This window comes from Hyla sarda, chromosome 1, assembly GCF_029499605.1.
Source record: "Hyla sarda isolate aHylSar1 chromosome 1, aHylSar1.hap1, whole genome shotgun sequence".
NCBI lineage: Eukaryota > Metazoa > Chordata > Amphibia > Anura > Hylidae > Hyla > Hyla sarda.
This window is the reverse complement of record NC_079189.1, coordinates 310355426-310375352: the sequence shown is the minus strand read 5'-3', so window position 1 is coordinate 310375352 and position 19927 is coordinate 310355426. Positions and strand designations below refer to the sequence as shown.

Sequence of the window (19927 nt, the reverse complement as noted above, 5' to 3'; positions counted from 1 at the left end):
GTTTAGTTTTTTTGATGTACACTGTGCAGGGAAAAATCCCATTATCATTTTATTGTACAAGTGATTAGGGACATAGCAACACCTATCATTTATAGGTTTGCTTTTTCGTGATAATACATGGCTTTATTGGGAAAGGGGAATTTATTTATTTATTGAAAAACCTTGTATTTTTATACTTTTTTCCCGTTTATACTATCCTGCAGTACATCTGTACTGCAGCCCAGCATAGGGCTATGTTCACACAGCAAAATTTCTGTGCAGAATTCCGCCTGAAATTCCACCGTAATTTACTGCTCATTGATTTCAATGGGATTCTGCAGTTTTAGACAGTTTTCCGCATTCCGTAAAAATTTAAGACCATATATATTTTTTAAGGAATTCCATTGCGGAATCCCTTTGAAGTCAATTGCGGAATTCAGCAATTCTATTTAGCAAGCTTTGCTGAACAGAATTTCTGTAAATTGCTGAAATTTTGCCATGTGAACATTCAGCATTACACTGACATTGAGCCTGTAAGATCTAGCCTATGGCTGGACCTCACGGGCTGCCGTACTGCTGACATGGCAGCCATTGGGACCAGTCATCGCATCATGGGGTCGCTGATGGGGGACACGTTGATCCCTGTTGATCCCATAGAAGCTGTGGTGAGTACTGTCCACAGCTTCTATGAGGTTAATGCTGCCGCGACCAGCGCGGTCTTGGTAGTGGTGACCAGGTCCAACCACAATCTCCTGTGCTGCACCCTGGAGCGCAGAAGAACAGTAAGATGTATGCATATGTCCTATTGCGCAAACCTGTTGTAAGATAGGACATATGCATACATCCTACAGCGGAAAGGTGTTAAAGCAGTATAATAATAGAAAAGCATGTAAACATGGATATCATTCTAATCGCACTGACGCACAAAATAATGAGAATATATTAGCTTTACCGTAAAGTGTACAGCGTAAAATTTCCCCACACAAATAATAATATTTTTTTGGTTTTGTGGTACATTTAACCCCTTAAGGACCAAGCCCATTTTGGCCTTAAAGGGGTATTCCGCCCCTGGCATCTTATCCCCTATCCAAAGGATAGGGGATAAGATGTTAGATTGCCGCGGTTCCGCTGCTGGGGACCCTGGGGATCGCCACTGCGGCACCCCGCCATCATTACTGCCCAGAGCGAGTTCGCTCTGTGCGTAATGACGGGCGATACAGGGGCTGGAGCAGCATGACGTCATGGCTCCGCCCCTCATGACATCACGGCCCGTCCCCTTAATGCAAGTCTATGGCAGGGGGCGTGACGACCGCCACGCCCCCTTCCCATAGACTTGTATTGATGGGGGCGGGACGTCACGAGGGGCGGAGCTGTGACTTAACGATGCTCCGGCCCCTGTATTGCCCGTCATTACGTGCAGAGCGATCTCACTCTGCGCAGTAATGATAGCGGGGTGCTGCAGCAGCGATCCCCGGGGTCCCCAGCAGCGGGACCCCGGCGATCTGACATCTTATCCCCTATCCTTTGGATAGGGGATAAGATGTCTAGGGGCGGAATACCCCTTTAAGGACCAGAGCGTTTTTTTCACATCTGACCACTGTCACTTTAAACATTAATAACTCTGGAATGCTTTTAGTTATCATTCTGATTTCGAGAGTTTTTTTCGTGACATATTCTACTTTAACATAGTAGTAAATTTTTGTGGTAACTTGCATCCTTTCTTGGTGAAAAATCCCAAAATTTGATGAAAATTTTGAAAATTTTGCATTTTTCTAACTTTGAAGCTCTCTGCTTGTAAGGAAAATGTATATTACAAATAAATTTTTTTTTATTCACATATACAATATGTCTACTTTGTGTTTGCATCATAAAATTGATGAGTTTTTACTTTTGGAAGACACCAGAGGGCTTCAAAGTTCAGCAGAAATTTTCAAATTTTTCACAAAATTTTCAAACTCAATATTTTTCAGGGACCAGTTCAGTTTTGAAGTGGATTTGAAGGGTCTTCATATTAGAAATACCCCACAAATGACCCCATTATAAAAACTGCACCCCCCAAAGTATTCAAAATGACATTCAGTTAGTGTTTTTACCCTTTAGGTGTTTCACAGGTATAGCAGCAAAGTGAAGGAGAATATTCTAAATCTTCATTTTTTTACACTCGCATGTTCTTGTAGACCCAATTTTAGAATTTTTGCAAGTGGTAAAAGGAGAAAATGTATACTTATATTTGTAGCCCAATTTCTCTCGAGTAAGCACATACCTCATATGTCTATGTAAATTGTTCGGCGGGCGCAGTAGAGGGCTCAGAAGAGATGGAGCGACAAGGGGATTTTGGAGAGAACATTTTTCTGAAATGGTTTTTGGGGGGCATGTCACCTTTAGGAAGCCCCTAGGGTGTCAAAACAGCGGAAAAAAAAACACATGGCATACTATTTTGGAAACTAGACCCCCTCGGGGAATGTAACATGGGATAAAGTGAGCCTTAATACCCCACAGGTGTTTCATGACTTTTGCAAATGTAAAAAAAAAAATTGACCTAAAATGCTTGTTTTCCCAAAAATTTTACATTTTTAAAAAGGGTAATAGCAGAAAATACCCCCCAAAATTTGTAACACAATTTCTCCCGAGTACGGCGATACCCCATATGTGACCCTAAACTGTTGCCTTGAAATACGACAGGGCTCCAAAGTGAGAGCGCCATGCCCATTTGAAGCCTGAATTAGGGATTTGCATAGGGGTGGACATAGGGGTATTCTACGCCAGTGATTCCCAAACAGGGTGCCTCCAGCTGTTGTAAAACTCCCAGCATGCCTGGATAGTCAGTGGCTGTCTGGTAATACTGGGAGTAATTGTTTTGCAACAGCTGGAGGCTCCGTTTTGGAAACAGTGGCGTACCAGACGTTTTTCATTTTTATTGGGGAGGGCTGTGTAGGGGTATGTGTATATGTAGTGTTTTTTACTTTTTATTTTATTTTGTGTTAGTGTAGTGTAGTGTTTTTAGGGTACAGTCGCACGGGCGGGGGTTCACAGTAGTTTCTCGCTGGCAGTTTGAGCTGCGGCAGAAAATTTGCCGCAGCTCAAACTTGCAGCCGGGTACTTACTGTAAACCTCCACCCATGTGAGTGTACCCTGTACGTTCACATTAGGGGGGACATCCAGCTGTTGCAAAACTACAACTCCCAGCATGCACTGACAGACTGTACATGCTGAGAGTTTTAGCTTTGCAACAGCTGTAGGCACACTGGTTGTGTATCACTGAGTTTGTGACCTAACTCAGTGTTTCACAACCAGTGTGCCTTCAGCTGTTGCAAAACTACAACTCTCAGCAGTCACTGACAGCCAACGGGCATGCTGGGAGTTGTAGTTATGCAACCAGCAGATGCACCACTACAACTCCCAGCATGCACTTTAGCTGTTTGTGCAAGCTGGGAGTTGTAGTTATACAACAGCTGAAGGTACACTTTTCCATAGAAAAAATGTGTCTCCAGCTGTTGCAAAATTATAAGTCCCAGCATGCCCATAAGGGAATGCTGGGAATTGTGGTGGTCTGCCTCCTGCTGTTGCATAACTACAGTTCCCAGCATGCCCTTTTTGCATGCTGGGAGCTGTTGCTAAGCAACAGCAGGAGGCTGTCACTCATCTCCTACTGCTGCAAGCCGCCGCACACAGTCAGTCCCTCGCCGCCGCTGCTCCTGGGGCCCTGATCCCAACAGGGACGCCCCGGATCGGGGTCCCCAGCTGCCGGGGTCCAGTGCCAGTGCCACCTCACCCCTGCTGGCTATGGCTGTTCTGGGCCGTCAGAGACGGCCCCGATCAGCCAGTAATTCCGGGTCACCGGGTCACTGGAGACTCGATTGACCCGGAATCGCCGCAGATCGCTGGGCTTAATTGTCCAGCAATCTGTGGCCATTGCCGACATGGGGGGACATAATGACCCCCCTGGGCGATATGCCGCGATGCCTGCTGAACGATTTCAGCAGGCATCCGGCTCCGGTCCCCAACCGGCTAGTGTCTTTAAGGACTCGGAATGCAGGGCGTATCCATACGCCCTGTGTCCTGAAGAGGTTAATGGTAAAATGTCATGTAATTAGAAATTATAATTGGTCACGCAAAAAACAAGCCTACATATGGGTCTGTGGATGGAAATTTAAAAGAATTATGGCTCTTAGAAGATGAGGAGGAAAAAAGGTTGATGCAAAAATTAAGCTGGCTGTGTCCTTAACTCCTTGAGGACGAAGCCCATTATAACCCTAAGGACGGGAGCATTTTTTGCAATTCTGACCACTGTCACTTTAAGCATTAATAACTCTGGGATGCTTTTAATTTTCATTCTGATTCAGAGATTGTTTTTTCGGGACATATTCTACTTTATGTTAGTGGTAAATTTGTGTCGATACTTGCATCATTTCTTGGTGAAAAATTCCAAAATTTGATGAAAAAATAGAAAATTTTCTAGCTTTGAAGCTCTCTGCTTGTAAGGAAAACAGACATTCCAAATAAATTACATATTGATTCACATATACAATGGGGGACATGTATCATTATTTGTGTATGGTAGAAGCATTTTACCCCTTTTCCCGAATTCTAAATTATGCGCAGAAGCACTAAATTTATCAATCAAGTGCAATGAGCTTCATAAATTGCGGTTAAATATAGTCATCTCTTAAATTCACTCTTTGGAAAATAGAATCGATGATTTAGAGCATCTTGCTACGTTAAGTCCAAGATGGCTTATATTTGCGCAAAAAAAAAACAGCTCTTGCGGCAAAATTTTTGGTGTAAAAAAAAAAGTACGCAGTTAATAAATCCATGTGTACTATAGATGTCACTCCAAGGTACCCCGATTCAGCCACATCTGGAGGACATGCTCTACCAAAACGTGCGCAAAAAAATTGCGCAAAAAAGGGCTTGCGCAAAATTTTGCGCAAAAAAATACACACAAAACAGGGGTAAAATCTTTGATACATGTCCCCCAATATGTCTAGTTTATGTTTCCAGCATAAAGTTGACATTTTTACTTCTGGAAAACATCAGAGGGTTTCTAAGTTCAGAAGCAATTTTCCAATTTTTCACAAAATTTTCAAAATCGGAATTTTTTAGGGACCAGTTCAGTTTTGAAGTGGATTTGAAGGGCCTTCATATTAGAAATTACCCCATAAATTACCCCATTATAAAAACTGCACCCCTCAAAGTATTCAAAATGACATTCAGAAAGTTTGTTAACCCTTTAGGGGTTTCACAGGAATAGCAGCAAAGTGAAGGAGAAAATTCAAAATCAGAAAAAGCATTTTTTCTCTCCCAAATTTACCATTTCTACAAAGGGTAATGGGAGAAAAATCCCCCCAAAATTTGTAACGCAATTTCTCCCGAGTACGGAGATAGCCCATATGTGGCCCTAAACTGTTGCCTTGAAATACGACAGGGCTCTGAAGTGAGAGAGCGCCATGCGCATTTGAGGCCTAAATTAGGAATTTGCAATAGGGGTGGACCCGGTTACAAGGATGGGGCTTGTCTCCACAAAAACCCTACAGCAGTGTTTCCCAAACAGGGTGCCTCCAGCTGTTGCAAGACTCCCAGCCTGCCAGGACAGTCTATGGCTTTCGGCAACAGTGGGAGTTGTGGTTTGCAACAGCTGGAGGCGCCGTTTAGGAAACACTGCCGCATGAGACGTTTTTCATTTTTATTGGGGGGGGGGGGGGGGGGGCGACGTGTAAGGGGGTGTATGTGTAGTTTTTACTTCTTATTATTTGTTAGTGTAGTGTAGTGTTTTTAGGGTACATTCACACAGGCAGGGGTTCACAGTAAGTTTCCTTGAAGGAAACCAACTGTAAACCCGCCCGTGTGAATGTACCCGGTACATTCACATGGGGGGGGGGCGCCCCAAACCTTCAGCTGTGGCAAAATGACAACTCCCAGAATGCACTGACAGACCGTACATGCTGGGAGTTGTAGTTTTACAACAGCTGTAGGCACACTGGTGGGGAACCACTGAGTTAGAAAACAGACTCTAGATCAGTGATTCCAACCCATTTGCCTCCAGCTGTTGCAAGACTACAACTTCCAGCATGTACGGTCTGTCAGTGCACTCTGGGAGTTGTAGTTTTGCAACAGCTGGAGGCACATGGGTTGGAATCACTGAGTTAGGAAACTGACTCTAGCTCAGTGTTTCCCAACCAGTGTGCCTACAGCTGTTGCAAAACTACAATTCCCAGCACGGCCATACAGTCAGGGATGCTGGGCGTGTAGTTCTGCAATATCTGGCCCTTCAGATGTTGCAGAACTACAACTCCCAACATACCTGGACAGTCTGGGCATGCTAGGAGTTGTAGTTATGCAACAACTGGGAAGAACAGTTTAGAGACTGCTAAGTAGTGGCCTCCAAACTGTAGCACTCCAGATGTTGCAAAACGGCAACTCCAAGCATGCCTGGACTGTCCAGGCATGCTGGGAGTTGTAGTTCTGCAACATCTGAAGGGCCAGATATTGCAGAACTACATGCCCAGCATCCCTGACTGTCTGGCCATGCTGGGAAATGTAGTTTTGCAACATCTGGAGGGCTACAGTTTGGAGACCACCATATTGTGGTCTCCAAGCTGTGCCACTTCAGATGTTACAAAACTACAACCCCCAGCATGCCCAGACAGTCAGTGCATGCTGAAAGTTGTAGTTTTGCAACATCTGGAGGACCACAGTTTAGAGACCACTACACAGTGGTCTCCAAACTGTGACCCTCCAGATGTTGCAAAACTACTTCTCCCAGCATGCCCAGACAGCCTTTGACTGTGTGGGCATGCTGGGAGTTGTAGTTTTTCAGCTTTTAGAAGGCCACAGTGAAGATCACTTATCGCGATCTTCACTGCAACCTTTTCCGCCGCACTTTCCAGCCGCCACTCCTCCTGCTGCCGCCGCTGCTCCAGAAGCCGACTCCGCCGCCTCCGAAGGTCCGGGTAAGTCGGCCATGCTCCCTCCTCGCTGCCCGTGTTCCCCCCGCTCTGCACCGACTTCGATCGGTGGGCAGTGCAGGGGGAAATGAACTCTAACCCTCCCACCCCCACCCCCCTCCTGCCATTGGTGGTCAGCCTGACCGACCAATGGCAGGGGATAGGAGGGTTTGGCAAAACTGCCACCTCGCTCCTATCCTTTAGGCTGGTCGGAGCGGTCTCTGGTCGGAGCTGTCTTCCGTTAAAAGCGTTGCATTGTGGGAATAAAGAATACCTTGCCTTTACTTTGGTCTCAGCGCCTCATATACTCTGCTGGGTTTGGAGGAGTTCTCTTTTGTATCTACATTCGTATGAGGTGGAGCGGCTGCAGAGACCCATCACTATTATACCCGTATCCATGGTTGTACTTGGACAGATTCACATGTTGCGTTCTCTCTTTCCCTGAAGATATCACACTACGGAGCGCGTCCAGTTGTTTCTTTATCTTTTAGTTGCTGACATGGACAGAGGTGTCAGCAGAGAGCACTGTGGTCAGACAGAAAAGAACAACTCATCTTCCTCTGTAGTATACAGCAGCTAAGTACTGGAAGGGTTAAGATTTTTTAAGAGAAGTAATTTACAAATCTGTTTAACTTTCTGGGGCCAGTTGATATGAAAATTGTTTTCACTGGAGTACCCCTTTAAGGCCCAAATGGCTGTGTCCTTAAGGGGTTAAAATTGAAAGAAGCAATCTAATTGGTTGCTATGATCCATTGCACCACTCAGGTTTTGACAAATATGTCTCAATATTTGTGTTATAGCAGTGCCAGACTTGATAATGAATAGTAAAGAACTAAAACGGCGACAAAAACTTGTTTGAGATGTTTTATACAGTAAATGCTATATATTAATCAGTTTGTTTCATTTTCTCTTACAGCTTATGAAAAATAAAGCTTACATAATATTAATGATTTGTTTTGGAAGTGGTCTCGGCATTTTCACGGCATTCTCTGCATTTCTGGAACAAATAATGTGCTTCAATGGCTATTCAAATGTAAGAATAACTTTCATTGTTATTGTAACCTTATAGTGGCTTTTCAAAAGTCAGATATATAGAACTAGGAGATAGTTATCAATCCCCTCAGAATGTTACCTAAAAATCAGAAACATTCAAAGATCTTCAGATTGAGAAAATACTCATCAATACATTAATGAAGTGTTTGATCTTAGACAAACTTTCAATGATAGGGTTTTATAGATTTCGTGTGAATTTGCTTAGAATACTGTATCATATTTTCAATAACAAAAATCTTTGTATGCTTGCCATTCTGTGGAACCTGCCATTTGGTGGGACAAGTCCCATCTGTCACGTCACCCCAAGGCTCGGCACTTCAGCCTGTCTAATTACAGGAGACAGGCTCCATTATAAATCTATGGAGCCAGGCTCCTGTAATCAGATGGACCGAGTGCTAACGTGGGGAGTGAAGCACTCTGCTATGCGCTTCACCGAGCTATATGTAGAGAACAGAGGAGGTTTCGGCACTGAGGCCCTCACGGATCTAAACTTTTCACATGTAACACATTAACATAGTCCACGCCAATTTTGGCAGTTGCAAATACACATCAAAATCCACACGATTCGCCACAGATGTTATGCTGCACATTTTGGTGCATTAAAGGGGAACAACAAATGTTTTCAAATCAACTGGTGCCAGAAAGGTAAACAGATTTGTAAATTACTTCTATTTAAAAATCTTAACCCTTCCAGTACTTATCAGCTGCTATATACTGCAGAGAAAATGGTGCAGTTCTTTCCTGTCTGACAACAGTGCTCTCTACTGATACCTCTGTCTGTGTCATGCACTGTCCAAATTAGAAGCAAATCTCCATAGAAAACCTGTCTTCTCTGGACAGTTCCTGACATGGACAGAGGTGTCAGCAGAGAGCACTGGTGTCAGACTGGAAAGAACTGCACAATTTTCTCTGTAGTATACAGCAGCTGATAAGTACTGGAAGGGTTAAGATTTTTAAATAGAAGTAATTTACAAATCTGTATAAGTTTCTGGCACCAGTTGATTTGAAAACATTTTTTTTTTTCACCGGAGTTCCCCATTAAGGCTGTGTGAAACTAACATTTTTGCGCTATGATCTGTAATTTTTATGGGTTTAGATGAAACTTTTTGATTGCCTTTTATTCATTTTTTTCTGGTTTATTACGCTTATCCCATATACTAAGCGGTTTCATTAATGTTTTAGTAGTGCAACCTGCACATGTCAAAGCCAAATATGTTTGTTTATTTTTGTTGAGAATGTTTTATTAAAAAAATGGGGAAAAGGGGGTGATTTAACGTTTTATTAGATAAGGGCCTTATTTACATTTATTTTATTTTTTTATTAATATTTATTTTTAAATTAATTTATTAACTGTCTTTTAACCCCCATAGGGGACTATTACATGTAATTGTTCAATTGCATACACTGAACAATACTGTACCATGTAGCAATACTGTAGCATAGCATTGATCTGTTTTCTTGGCTCTGCTTCTCCAGCCTGCCCAAGAAGCTCGGAGAGGCAGAGCAATGAGTGAACAGCACGGAGGCAGTCATATTAACTGATTTGACAAATACCATCGCAAGGCAGAGGTCCCAATCAGCCCCAACAACCCTCAAGCAACTATATTGTACTAATTTTAGATCCCACAATTGACTTTATTCAGCTGATAGCAGCCATTACTCACTGGCTTTGAAAAGTACTTTGCTTCTGAGCTAACTTTAAAATCTCTTCGCTCACACAGAGCCTACAGAGCCTGTCTAAGGGTTAAATGGAAAAACATAAAATTAACCCCTTAAAGAAAATGTCCAGCGGTCAGAAATGTATTCCCCTATTTGCAGGCCCCCCACTATCTCCCGCACAGGGCTTCTCGACTCAGCCCTTGGCTCTGCTGGAGCAAGTTTTGTACCCAACACGTCAGCTGGTAGAAATATGCCCCCTCCATTCATCTCTATGGGGGGGGGGGGGGGTTACATTTCTTACCGCTGGACATCTTCTTTAAAGGGTAGCTCCCACCATATTTTTTTATTTTTATTTTATTTTTTATTTTTTTGCTAGCCCGTTCCCACCCCCCCGCCCCCCCGCTACGGCACTAGCCCTTTCCCCCCTCCCCCCCTGCCCCGCATACCCCATTCCCTCATTACACTTGCAGTTACGTCAGAGTCCGGCAGCGGGCGTGCAGGGACAGCGGTGGCAACGAGGCGGCGGCGGCGATGTGCGGGAGGAGTGGCCTCCCAGCCAGTGGCTGGGGAGCCAATGCGCTCGCTCCCGCCTGTCTGATTGACAGGCAGGGAGTGAGTGCAGCCTAACTGAAAAAGGACTGATTGCCACTCCAAAATCTGTCCTTTTTCAGTAGCCGGTTTTTAAATGTATATTAAAACTTTTTAATGAAAAAAATAAAATAAAAGTATATTAGAGATATGTTGTAGTACATAAGTACTACAACATATCAAAAAATAAAGTTGGTGACAGTGCCAATTTAAGGACTCATTTTGGCCTTAAGGACACAGCCAAGATCTGGAGAAGGGTAGAATTTTTTTTTCTATACCTCAAGATCACAGTGACCTCCTTAATTCCTAAATGAAAGGAGTTTGGAACAACCTGGACTCTTTCTAGAGCTGGCCGCCCCATCAAACTGAGTAATTAAGAGAGGTGACCAAGAACCCAAAGGTCACTCTAGCTGAACCCCAAATATCCTGTGTGCAGATGAGATAAACTGAGAACGTCAACCATCCAAGAAGCACTCGACAATCTGGGCGTTACTGAGGAGAGGCTTCTTTCTGGTCAAAGACACATGAGTGCAAGAAAAACACCTAAAAGACTCTCAGACTGAAATCAAAATGTAACTTTTTGGCTTAAATCTAAGCATCATGTCTGTAGGAAACCAGACACTGCTAATCACTTGCCCAAAACTATCCTTACAGTGAAGAATGGTGGTGGCAAGCATCATGTTGTGGGTGGGTTTTTTAGCAGCTGGTACAGAGAGACTGGTCAGGGTTGAGGGAAATCTGAATGGAGCAGGTGTTCCTAGGTAGGGAATACTCCCTGTAGGTAAGTTCCCCTGTACATAGTAGTATCCTGAATATAGTAGAAGCAGCCCCCCTTTAGGTAGTAGTAGCAGACCCCCTTTAGGTAGTAATAGCAGCAGCCCACTTTAGGGAGTAGTAGCAGCAGAAGACCCCATTTAATAGTAGCCCCCTTTAGGTAGTGGCAACAGGAGCCCATTTAGGTACATATAGTAGCCACCTTTAGGTAGTAATAGTAGCCCCTTTAGGTACAAATTGTACCCCCCTTTAAGTAAAAAAATAAATAAAAGTACTCCCTTTAGGTAATTTTGCAGAAATGGTTTGCGGGGGGGGGGGGGGTTTATTTCACGTTGATGCCAGAACAGCAAACCTCCCCCTCCCCCCCAAAAAATTTTTTAGGGGAAAACTACAGCCCACAAGGAATGTAACAAGGGGTGCAGTGGGCATTTACAACCGACTGGTGTTTGACAGATCTTTGGAACAGTGGGTTGTGCCTATGAAAAAAAGAAAAATTCATTTTCTCAGACCACTGATCCAAAAATCTGTCAGACACCGGTGGGATATAAATGCTCACTGCACCCCTTGTTATGTTCCTTGAGGGGTGTAATTTCCAAAATGGGGTCAGAAGTGCTTGTTTGTTTTAGTTTTTTTCCGCTTATGTCAGAACTGCTGCAACTATCATCCATTCCAGTGCAAATCACCAATTTAGGCCTCAAATGTACATGGCGCTCTCTTACTCCTGAGCCATGTTGTGCGCCCGCAGAGCACTTTGCGTCCACATATGAGGCATTTCCGCACTCGGGAGAAATTGTGTTACAAACTTTGGAAGACTTTCTATTTTACCTCTTATGAAAATGAAAAGTAAGGGGCAACACCAGCATGTTATTGTAAAAAAAATTTATTATTTTTTTTTTTACACTAACATGCTAATGTAGACTTCAACTTTTTCTATTCATAATGGTTATAAAAAGAAAAAGCCCCCCAAAATTTGTAACAATTATTCCCAAGTACAGAAATACCCCATATGTTACATAATTACATATAGTTACATAGTTAGTATGGTCTAAAAAAGACATATGTCCCTCAAGTTCAACCAGGGAATTGAAGGGTAGGGGTGTGGCGCGATATTGGGGAAGGGATGGGATTTTATATTTCTTCATAAGCATTAATGTTATTTTGTTCCAGGAATGTATCTAATCCTGTTTTAAAGCTGTTAATTTTTCCTGCCTTGACCAGTTCCTGAGGTAGACTGTTCCATAAGTTCACAGTTCTCATGGTAAAGAAGGCGTGTCGCCCGTTGAGACTAAACTTTTTCTTCTCCAGACGGAGGGAGTGCCCCCTCGTCCTTTGGGGGGGGGGGAGGGGGTTTAACCTGGAACAGTTTTTCTCTATATTTTTTGTATGGGCCATTAATATACTTATATACGTTTGTGGCCCTAAACTGTTGCCTTGAAATACAACAGGGCTCCACAGTGAGAGAGCGCCATGTGCATTTGAGGCCTAAATGAGGGATTAGCATAGGGGCGGACCTGGATGCAAGCATGGTGCTTGCCTCCTCCACCAAAAATACCCTATGGCAGTGTTTCCCAAACAGGGTGTTTCCAGCTGTTGCAAAACTCCCAGCATGCCTGGACAGTCAATGTCTGGGAGTGGCTCCGTTTAGGAAATAGTGCAGTACGAGACGTTTTAAATTTTTATGGGGAGGGCTGTGTAAGTGTGTATGTAGTGTTTGAGACCTCCAGGTGAGTGGGGCGGGAAAGACCTCCAGATATTGCAAAAGTTCAACTCTCAACATGCACTGACAGCAGAAGGACATGCTGGGAGTTGTAGCTATGCAACAGCCGGAGGCACATAATTACAACTGACAGATCGTGCATGCTGGGAGTTGTTGTTATGCAACAGCCGGAGGCACACAACTACAGCGGACAGACCGTGCATGCTGGGAGTTGTAGTTTTGCCACAGCTGGAGGCACACTGGTGGGGAAACAGAGTTAGGTAACAGTGCCTAACTGAGTGTTTCCCAACCATTGTGCCTCCAGCTGTATCAAAACTACAACACCTAGCATGTACTGACAGACATGCTGGGAGTTGTAGTTATTCAACAGCTGGAAGCACACAACTACAACTCCCAGCATGCACAGACAGCTGTTTGCTGTCTCAGAACCCCCTAGGCGATGTGCCGGGATAGCTGCTGATGGATATCAGAAGTCATCCCGTTCCGATCACTACATGGCGTGTACAGTACGCCTGTACAGGTACGTCCTCTGTCCTTAACTACCAAGATGCAAGGGCGTACCTGTATGCTCTTCATCCCCAACAGGTTAAGATAGTAAAAGGAGCCCTGTTTAGGTAGTAGTAACCCCCCCCCTTAAGGTAGTAATAGGAGCCCCCTTTAGGTAGAAATAGTACCCCCATTTAGGTAGTTATAGGAGCCCCCTCTAGGTAGAAACAGTACCCCCCTTTAGGTAGAACTAGTAGCCCCATAATGTAGTGATGATAGCTCTCTTTACATAGCCAAGGGGGAAAAAAAAAACACACGATCCCTGCTCAAACGTAGCCTGTCCTCTCTTCTGTCTTCTCCTCCGGTCTGTGCTCTGGCGTGTGATGATGTCATTCATGCGCCGGTGCACAGAGCGGAGAGGAAGGACGCTTGGGCCTCTTGTTGGCTGCCTGCAAATCGTGGGCAGCCACAAGAGAGCTTGACAGAGGAGCCAATGGCTCTTCGCTCTGTCAGTCAGCCGAGCGCCGCAGTTAACAATAGGAGCATTTGTAAGACTCACTTAGGGTACACGTTCACACTACAGCATTTACGCGAAATTCCACGGGCGGAATACTGCGGTATGAACTTAACATAAGTGTGAATGGGTCTCCGCGAGACCCGTTCACACTGCAGAATTTTAGCGTTGGAAAATTCTGAAATTGTTCTGCACAAAGAAAGAACATGTTCATTCTTTGCTCGGATTCGGCGAGCACTGCATAGCTGTCAATGTTGATGGCTCAGTGCCCTGCAGCCCTAGCGCCGAAATATTTTCGGCGCCGGCTGCCAGACAGAATCTCTGTTCGCTGAATTCAGCAAGCGGAGATTCTACAGTGTGAACGCACCCTTATAGTTAAACGAGTCCCGGACCGGCCAGCCGTGTGGACGGTTCGACCCACCGGGCATATTCCTGGTGTGCCCGATGGCCAGTCCGGCCCTGATCCCCATCCAACCAGACTACTTCAGAGGATCTGCAGAAAAGAATGGTAAGTTGCTTTAAGTACTGAGTTTAGGGTTTGAATACTTATGTCCATGCAATATTTTAGTTTTTTACTTTTTCATTATGGAATATTGGGGGAGATTTATCAAGACGTGTGGAGGAAAAGTTGACCAGTTGTCCATAGCAACCAATCAGGTTGCTTCTTTCATTTTTTAAAAGGCCTCTGAAAAATTAATTCAGCTTTTCCTCTGCACAGGTTTTGGTAAAGTTCCCGCAATGAGTGCAGATTAATGGGGGAAAACGTAATGTTTTTTAACTTTATAGCAAAAAATGGCAACATAACAAAATGGGAAAGAGTCAAGTCTTTCCAAATGTAATTGGTCTTGGGTACCAAAAGTAACAACATCAGTATAATAAAAGTTCTCTTTCTGACAGTTAGAAGCTCTAAAAAAGAATCGTGATGCAGTATTTCACTCCTGTTTCTGTGGAGGTATGGCATATGTAAGAGATTCTTACTAGAAAGGCTTATGCGACTCAACAGCACCAGGAAGTTCTTTCTTTTCCACCACCAGTTTGGCTCTTTGAGGGGTTGTGAATTCAGTTATGCACACTAGTATAACAGTAATGGGCTATCTATCCCTTTGCCAACTCAAGATATATATGTTTAAAGAGCTACAGCCACTTCCACTCAATCTAGCTGGATAATGTCAAACACATTTATTGTTCTATGCATTGTGCAATATTTTGTTGTCTCTCAAATGAAGGTTAATCTTTATTTTCTAGTTTATTGCAGGTTTATGTGGCGCACTTTTCATTGTATTTGGGGCTATTGGTGCCTTACTATGTGGACTGTATGTGGACCGGTCAAAGAAATTTACAGAAACTGTAAAAATATGTTTCGCGTTGACATCTTTGACTGTTATAGCCTTTGCTGTGGTGAGTAAGTGAAATCAAAACCTTGCCTCTTAAAATAATGTGGAGTTCCTAAGGTTATGTTCACATGCTACATGAAGTTAACATTCTAGTAAATGGAATTTCCGTTGTCCCATTTACATGGCAGATTTTCTGCTGGAGAATTTGTTCTGGAATCTGTGTGTTGAGTACAAGAAATTCTGCACAAAATCCTCAAAACTGCAGGAAAAAACTAAACAAAAAAAAACCCAGAATCTCAACGGATGCATTCTGTATGAATTAGCCTTAGACTAATTCCCTCACTGTGTTACTTACATTTTACTTCCTATGGGATTGCAGTAGTAGATTTCTATGCAAGAACATATTTAAAATTGAAGGTCCATGACAGGAAATCATGCAGTGCAATGCATGTCACACACATATAAATGCTGACAGCTGAACTTTACCCAAACTCACATTGCTCCCTAATGAAGGGATTGTCGCCCATAGGTAGCTTTTATTTTAAATGGGGCCTATGACAATAAGCAAATAGCAGGCCGGTGAGTCCTATCTACCACTGCAGTATCAAAATTAATTAATTTGTTAGTAGAAATACATCTAATTATTCTAAGAGCCAAGTTCACAAGATCACTCTATGTGGCTCTCCTTCCCTCTTATCTCATTTCTATTCCTTACTGGAATTAGGCCATTTGGGTTACTAACATATATATCTGACAATACATACTATTCTGATACTGAACAAAGTCGTAACTATAGGGGATGTAGAGATAGTAGTTGCATCAGGGCCCTGTGACTGAGAGGGTCAAAGGCACCTTTTCCATAATAAGAAGACACATGTAGTATTAAAGGGGTACTTTGGTGGAAAACTTTTTTTTTTTCTTAAATCAACTGGTGCCAGAAAGTTAAACAGATTTGTAAACTACTTATAGAAAAAAAATGTAATCCTTCCAGTACTTATTAGCTGCTGAATACTACAGAGGAAATTATTTTCTTTTTGGAACACAGAGCTCTCTGCTGACATCACGAGCACAGTGCTCTCTGCTGACATCTCTGTCCATTTTAGGAACTGTCCAGAGCAGCATATGTTTGCTATAGGGATTTTCTCCTACTCTGGACAGTTCTTAAAATGAACAGAAATGTCAGCAGAGAGCACTGTGCTTGTGATGTCAGCAGAGAGCTCTGTGTTCGAAAAAGAAAAGAATTTCCTCTGTAGTATTCAGCAGCTAATAAGTACTGGAAGGATTAAGATTTTTAAATAGAAGTAATTTACAAATTTGTTTAACTTTCTGGCACCAGTTGATTTAAAAAAAAAAAAAGTTTTCCACTGGAGTACCCCTTTAAAGGGGTTCTCCACTGCCCTGCCTTTCGGAGCTCCGCTCGCAGCGTCCGGAAGTCTATTACTCTGAACACTGTGTGCGGGCTTCAGTGTTCGAGGCCGCCCCCTCGTGACGTCACGCCCACCCCCCTCAACGAAAGTCTATGGGAAGGGGGCGCGACCGCTGTCACGCCCTCTTCCCATAGACTTCCGTTGAGGGGGCAGGCGTGATATCACGCGGGGGTGGGCTTGACATCACGAGGGGGCGGGCGTGACGTCACGAGGGGGCGGACGCGAACACGGAAGCCCGCACACAGGGTTCCGAGTAATAAACTTCTGGACGCTGAGAGCGGAGCTCCAAAAGGCAGGGCAGTGGAGAACCCCTTTAATGACACATGGGAGACATGGGGCCTTGTTACAATTTTTGTATTGGGGCCCATAAACTTCTCCTGTTGTATTTTATTTTTGTTGCCTGTGTAAATGTCTTACCAATATATTTGTTTATCACTTAGGTATCCAATTTAAAGAAAGTAGCACCTCTGCTGGCGGTTATTTGTTCTTTGCTGGGATTTTTTGGGTTTGCAATTTATCCAATTGCTATGGAACTAGCTGTGGAATGTTCATACCCAGTTGGTGAAGGCAGCTCAACAGGCTTGGCTTTTATATCTGGGTAAGTGAAATTGTTCACACTTAATCTATGTACCAACATCTATAATATTAACAAATCTTACATGGAGCATTATAAGCTGGTATTGTTGCTGGCCTGATCATCAGCTCAAGAACATTATTGATACCAGCATCCTTCACTATTCATTAAAACCGGCATAACAGTGGTGGAGTGATGGGGTGATTAGATCAACAACTATACATCTTCATATCCCATATGTTTAACAGTCAGAAAGCGCATTTCCTCACTGGAGGCTGCATGGAAAGAAATGACAGTGACAAGAGTATCCCACCACATTTTAACTCTCTGCTACTTGCAGCTCCCCTCTCTCCTATACAGACACGAGAAGTAAAACCTTTCACTCTTTTACCTGATTTTAACCCCTTCCTGACCCTTGATATACATGTACATCATGGATCGGGTGAGCAATTATGACGCGGGCCCGCAGGTCGGTCCGTGTCATAACTGGGAGATTCTCACTGCTGACAGCAGTAATGACGAACATCGGAGATCACTCCGATGTCCATTTAACTGGTTAAATACCGTGATCTATACAGACATTTAAACAATGCTTCTATTCCCTGGTATCTAGTGGTCCTATAGCCCGGGGAGGGAGGGGGGGGGGGCGTGTGCTCTGGGTAGCTAGGGAAACCAGAGGCCTTAACTGGTCCTCGGCATCTTATAATCTTGCCGTATAAGACTACCCCTCTACCGCGATGTACGGTACCTTACTATTGTTCCCCCACACTAGGTTGTCAGCATAGTTCTCCCACACTAGGTAGGCAGCATAGTTCCCCCCACATTAGGTTGTCAGCATAGTTCCCCCACATTAGGATGGCAGTATAGTTCCCCCCACATTAGGCTGGCAGTATAGGAAGGCAGTGGACTCCCACATTAGGTTGTAGTTCCCCCTACATTTGGTAGGCAGTGGACCCCACAGACATACAGCCTTCAGCCATACACAGTGTATGACTGGGGGTGTATGCCTGTGTACCCACTTTAGTGCTCCAACCACCGCTCCTCTGGTCAGGGGTCATAGCAATAGGCACTGGAGAAGCGGTGGTCGGAGCACCGAAGATGACATGCCGCTGGTAATTTACCATGCGCGCGCGTGTCCTTGCTGCTCTGCTCTGCCGTTTCTTTGGGCGCACACACGAACGTCAGTGACGTCCTTGCGTGTGCTACCTTCCGGCAGCCCCTGCGTTTTTAAAGGTAACGTGGGGCCGCAGAAAGGTAACCGGGACATCCTTGTGTCCTGAAAAGATTTTTCGGGACACAGGGATGTCCCTAATGTGACGGGGTAAATTAATTTCAGCCGAGATGCCCGGGGTATGGATAATCCATGCCCTGGCTGACTGCAGCACTCAACGTATAAGACGACCCCCGACTTTTGAGAAAATTTTACCGGGTTAAAAAGTTGTCTTATATGCCGGAAAATACGTTAATTTTTTATCTGGCTTCATAATACATTGTATGATAAAAAAAAAGTATCAGTGGAAAGTACAATTTGTTACGCAGAAAATAAGCCCTAATACAACTTTATCAGTCAAAAAATAAAAAAGTTATGGGCCTTAGAAGGTAAGGAGAAAAAAAACGCAAGCTAGGGAAAAAAAAAATCACTGGTCATGAAGGCCGCCAATCAGGATCGGTGATTCGAGTGGTCACAGACAGTGATTCATCAGCAGTAAAGGTTTGGCCGAAGATTACAGGCAAAGAATGGCGGCATTTATCTGGCCTCTTTGTCTGATCTGAACTATCTTAGGCCCTGAATAACATACTGCTACTATCTTATATACCAGTGGAGATAGTCTTGATAGTTGTCAAGGAAGAAAGATTGCATCATGAAGCTAATTGCCAATTTTCAGTAATTCAGCTGATGGCACTGTACTAATGGAATCCTGCATCATCAGCAAACTTTTGTTTATTGTTTGTTGCTCATTTCTTGTGCTGTGTAATATCATTATTCTGTCTGCTGTTGATCTATGTATGATATTATATCTATGCCTATAGGAAGGAATAATCTTATGTATCTTATGTATAGATAAAATTAGGGATGTCCCGATACAGGTATCGGTATCGGGGCCGATACTAGCTATTTGCATGGTATCGGGGACTCGTTTAATGTCCCCGATACCATGCCCGATACCTGCTTCCGCTCAACTGTCCCGTTCTTCTGTCCTCCGGGCCGCATCATGTTGTCCTATGAAGGAGCATGTGACACACACGTCACTCCGCCTCCTCCCCTGCGCCCGGCGTAAGGCTACGGAGGAAGCAGAGTGACGTATATGTCACATGTTCCTCCATAGGACGACATGATGCGGACCGGAGGACGGAAGAACGGGACAGTGGAGCGGCAGCACCCGATAGAGGAGGTGAGCTGCCTGCAAGGAGGGGGGCTTCTACTAATGTCTATCGGGAGGCCCTGCTTCTGTTTAAACGGGGGGCCTCTGCTTCTGTCTAAAGGGGGCCCCTGCTGCTGTCTAAAGGGGGGGCCCGGCTGCTGTCTAATGAGGGGGCCCCGGCTGCTGTCTAAAGGGGGGGCCCCTGCTTCTGTCTAAAGGGGGGGCCCCTGCTTCTGTCTAAAGGGGACCCCTGCTGCTTTCTAAAGGGGGGGGGCCCTTCTGCTGTCTAAAGGGGGGGGGGCCCTGCTGCTGTTTAAATGGGGGCCCACTGTCTAAAGGGGGGCTGTGGTCTACAGGGGGGCTGCTGTCTACAGGGGGGGGGCTGCTGCTAATGTCTGCAAGGAAATACTACCTACTATTAAAGGCAAGATAGGTCAGGTGAACCGGTATCTGCCGCTGCTCACCATGTGGTCATCATTCTCACCGCCAATGCAAATTTCCTGTTCTGTCCAATG

General features: G+C 44.3%; 2 protein-coding genes across 4 annotated transcripts in view; one reads left to right on the top strand and one right to left on the bottom strand.

Moving 5' to 3' along the window:
- LOC130359987 (uncharacterized) overlaps positions 1 to 19927 on the bottom strand; it is a 212809-nt gene that overhangs the window by 141908 nt on the left and 50974 nt on the right. The gene's annotated exons all lie outside the window — the stretch shown is intronic.
- SLC49A3 (solute carrier family 49 member 3) overlaps positions 1 to 19927 on the top strand; it is a 119364-nt gene that overhangs the window by 83178 nt on the left and 16259 nt on the right. For all 3 annotated transcript variants that reach the window (XM_056518261.1, XM_056518260.1, XM_056518259.1), the window contains exons 6-8: positions 7840 to 7956; positions 14960 to 15112; positions 16916 to 17073. In XM_056518261.1, coding sequence (XP_056374236.1) covers positions 7840 to 7956; positions 14960 to 15112; positions 16916 to 17073 — 428 coding nt within the window. The remainder of the gene's footprint in view (positions 1 to 7839; positions 7957 to 14959; positions 15113 to 16915; positions 17074 to 19927) is intronic.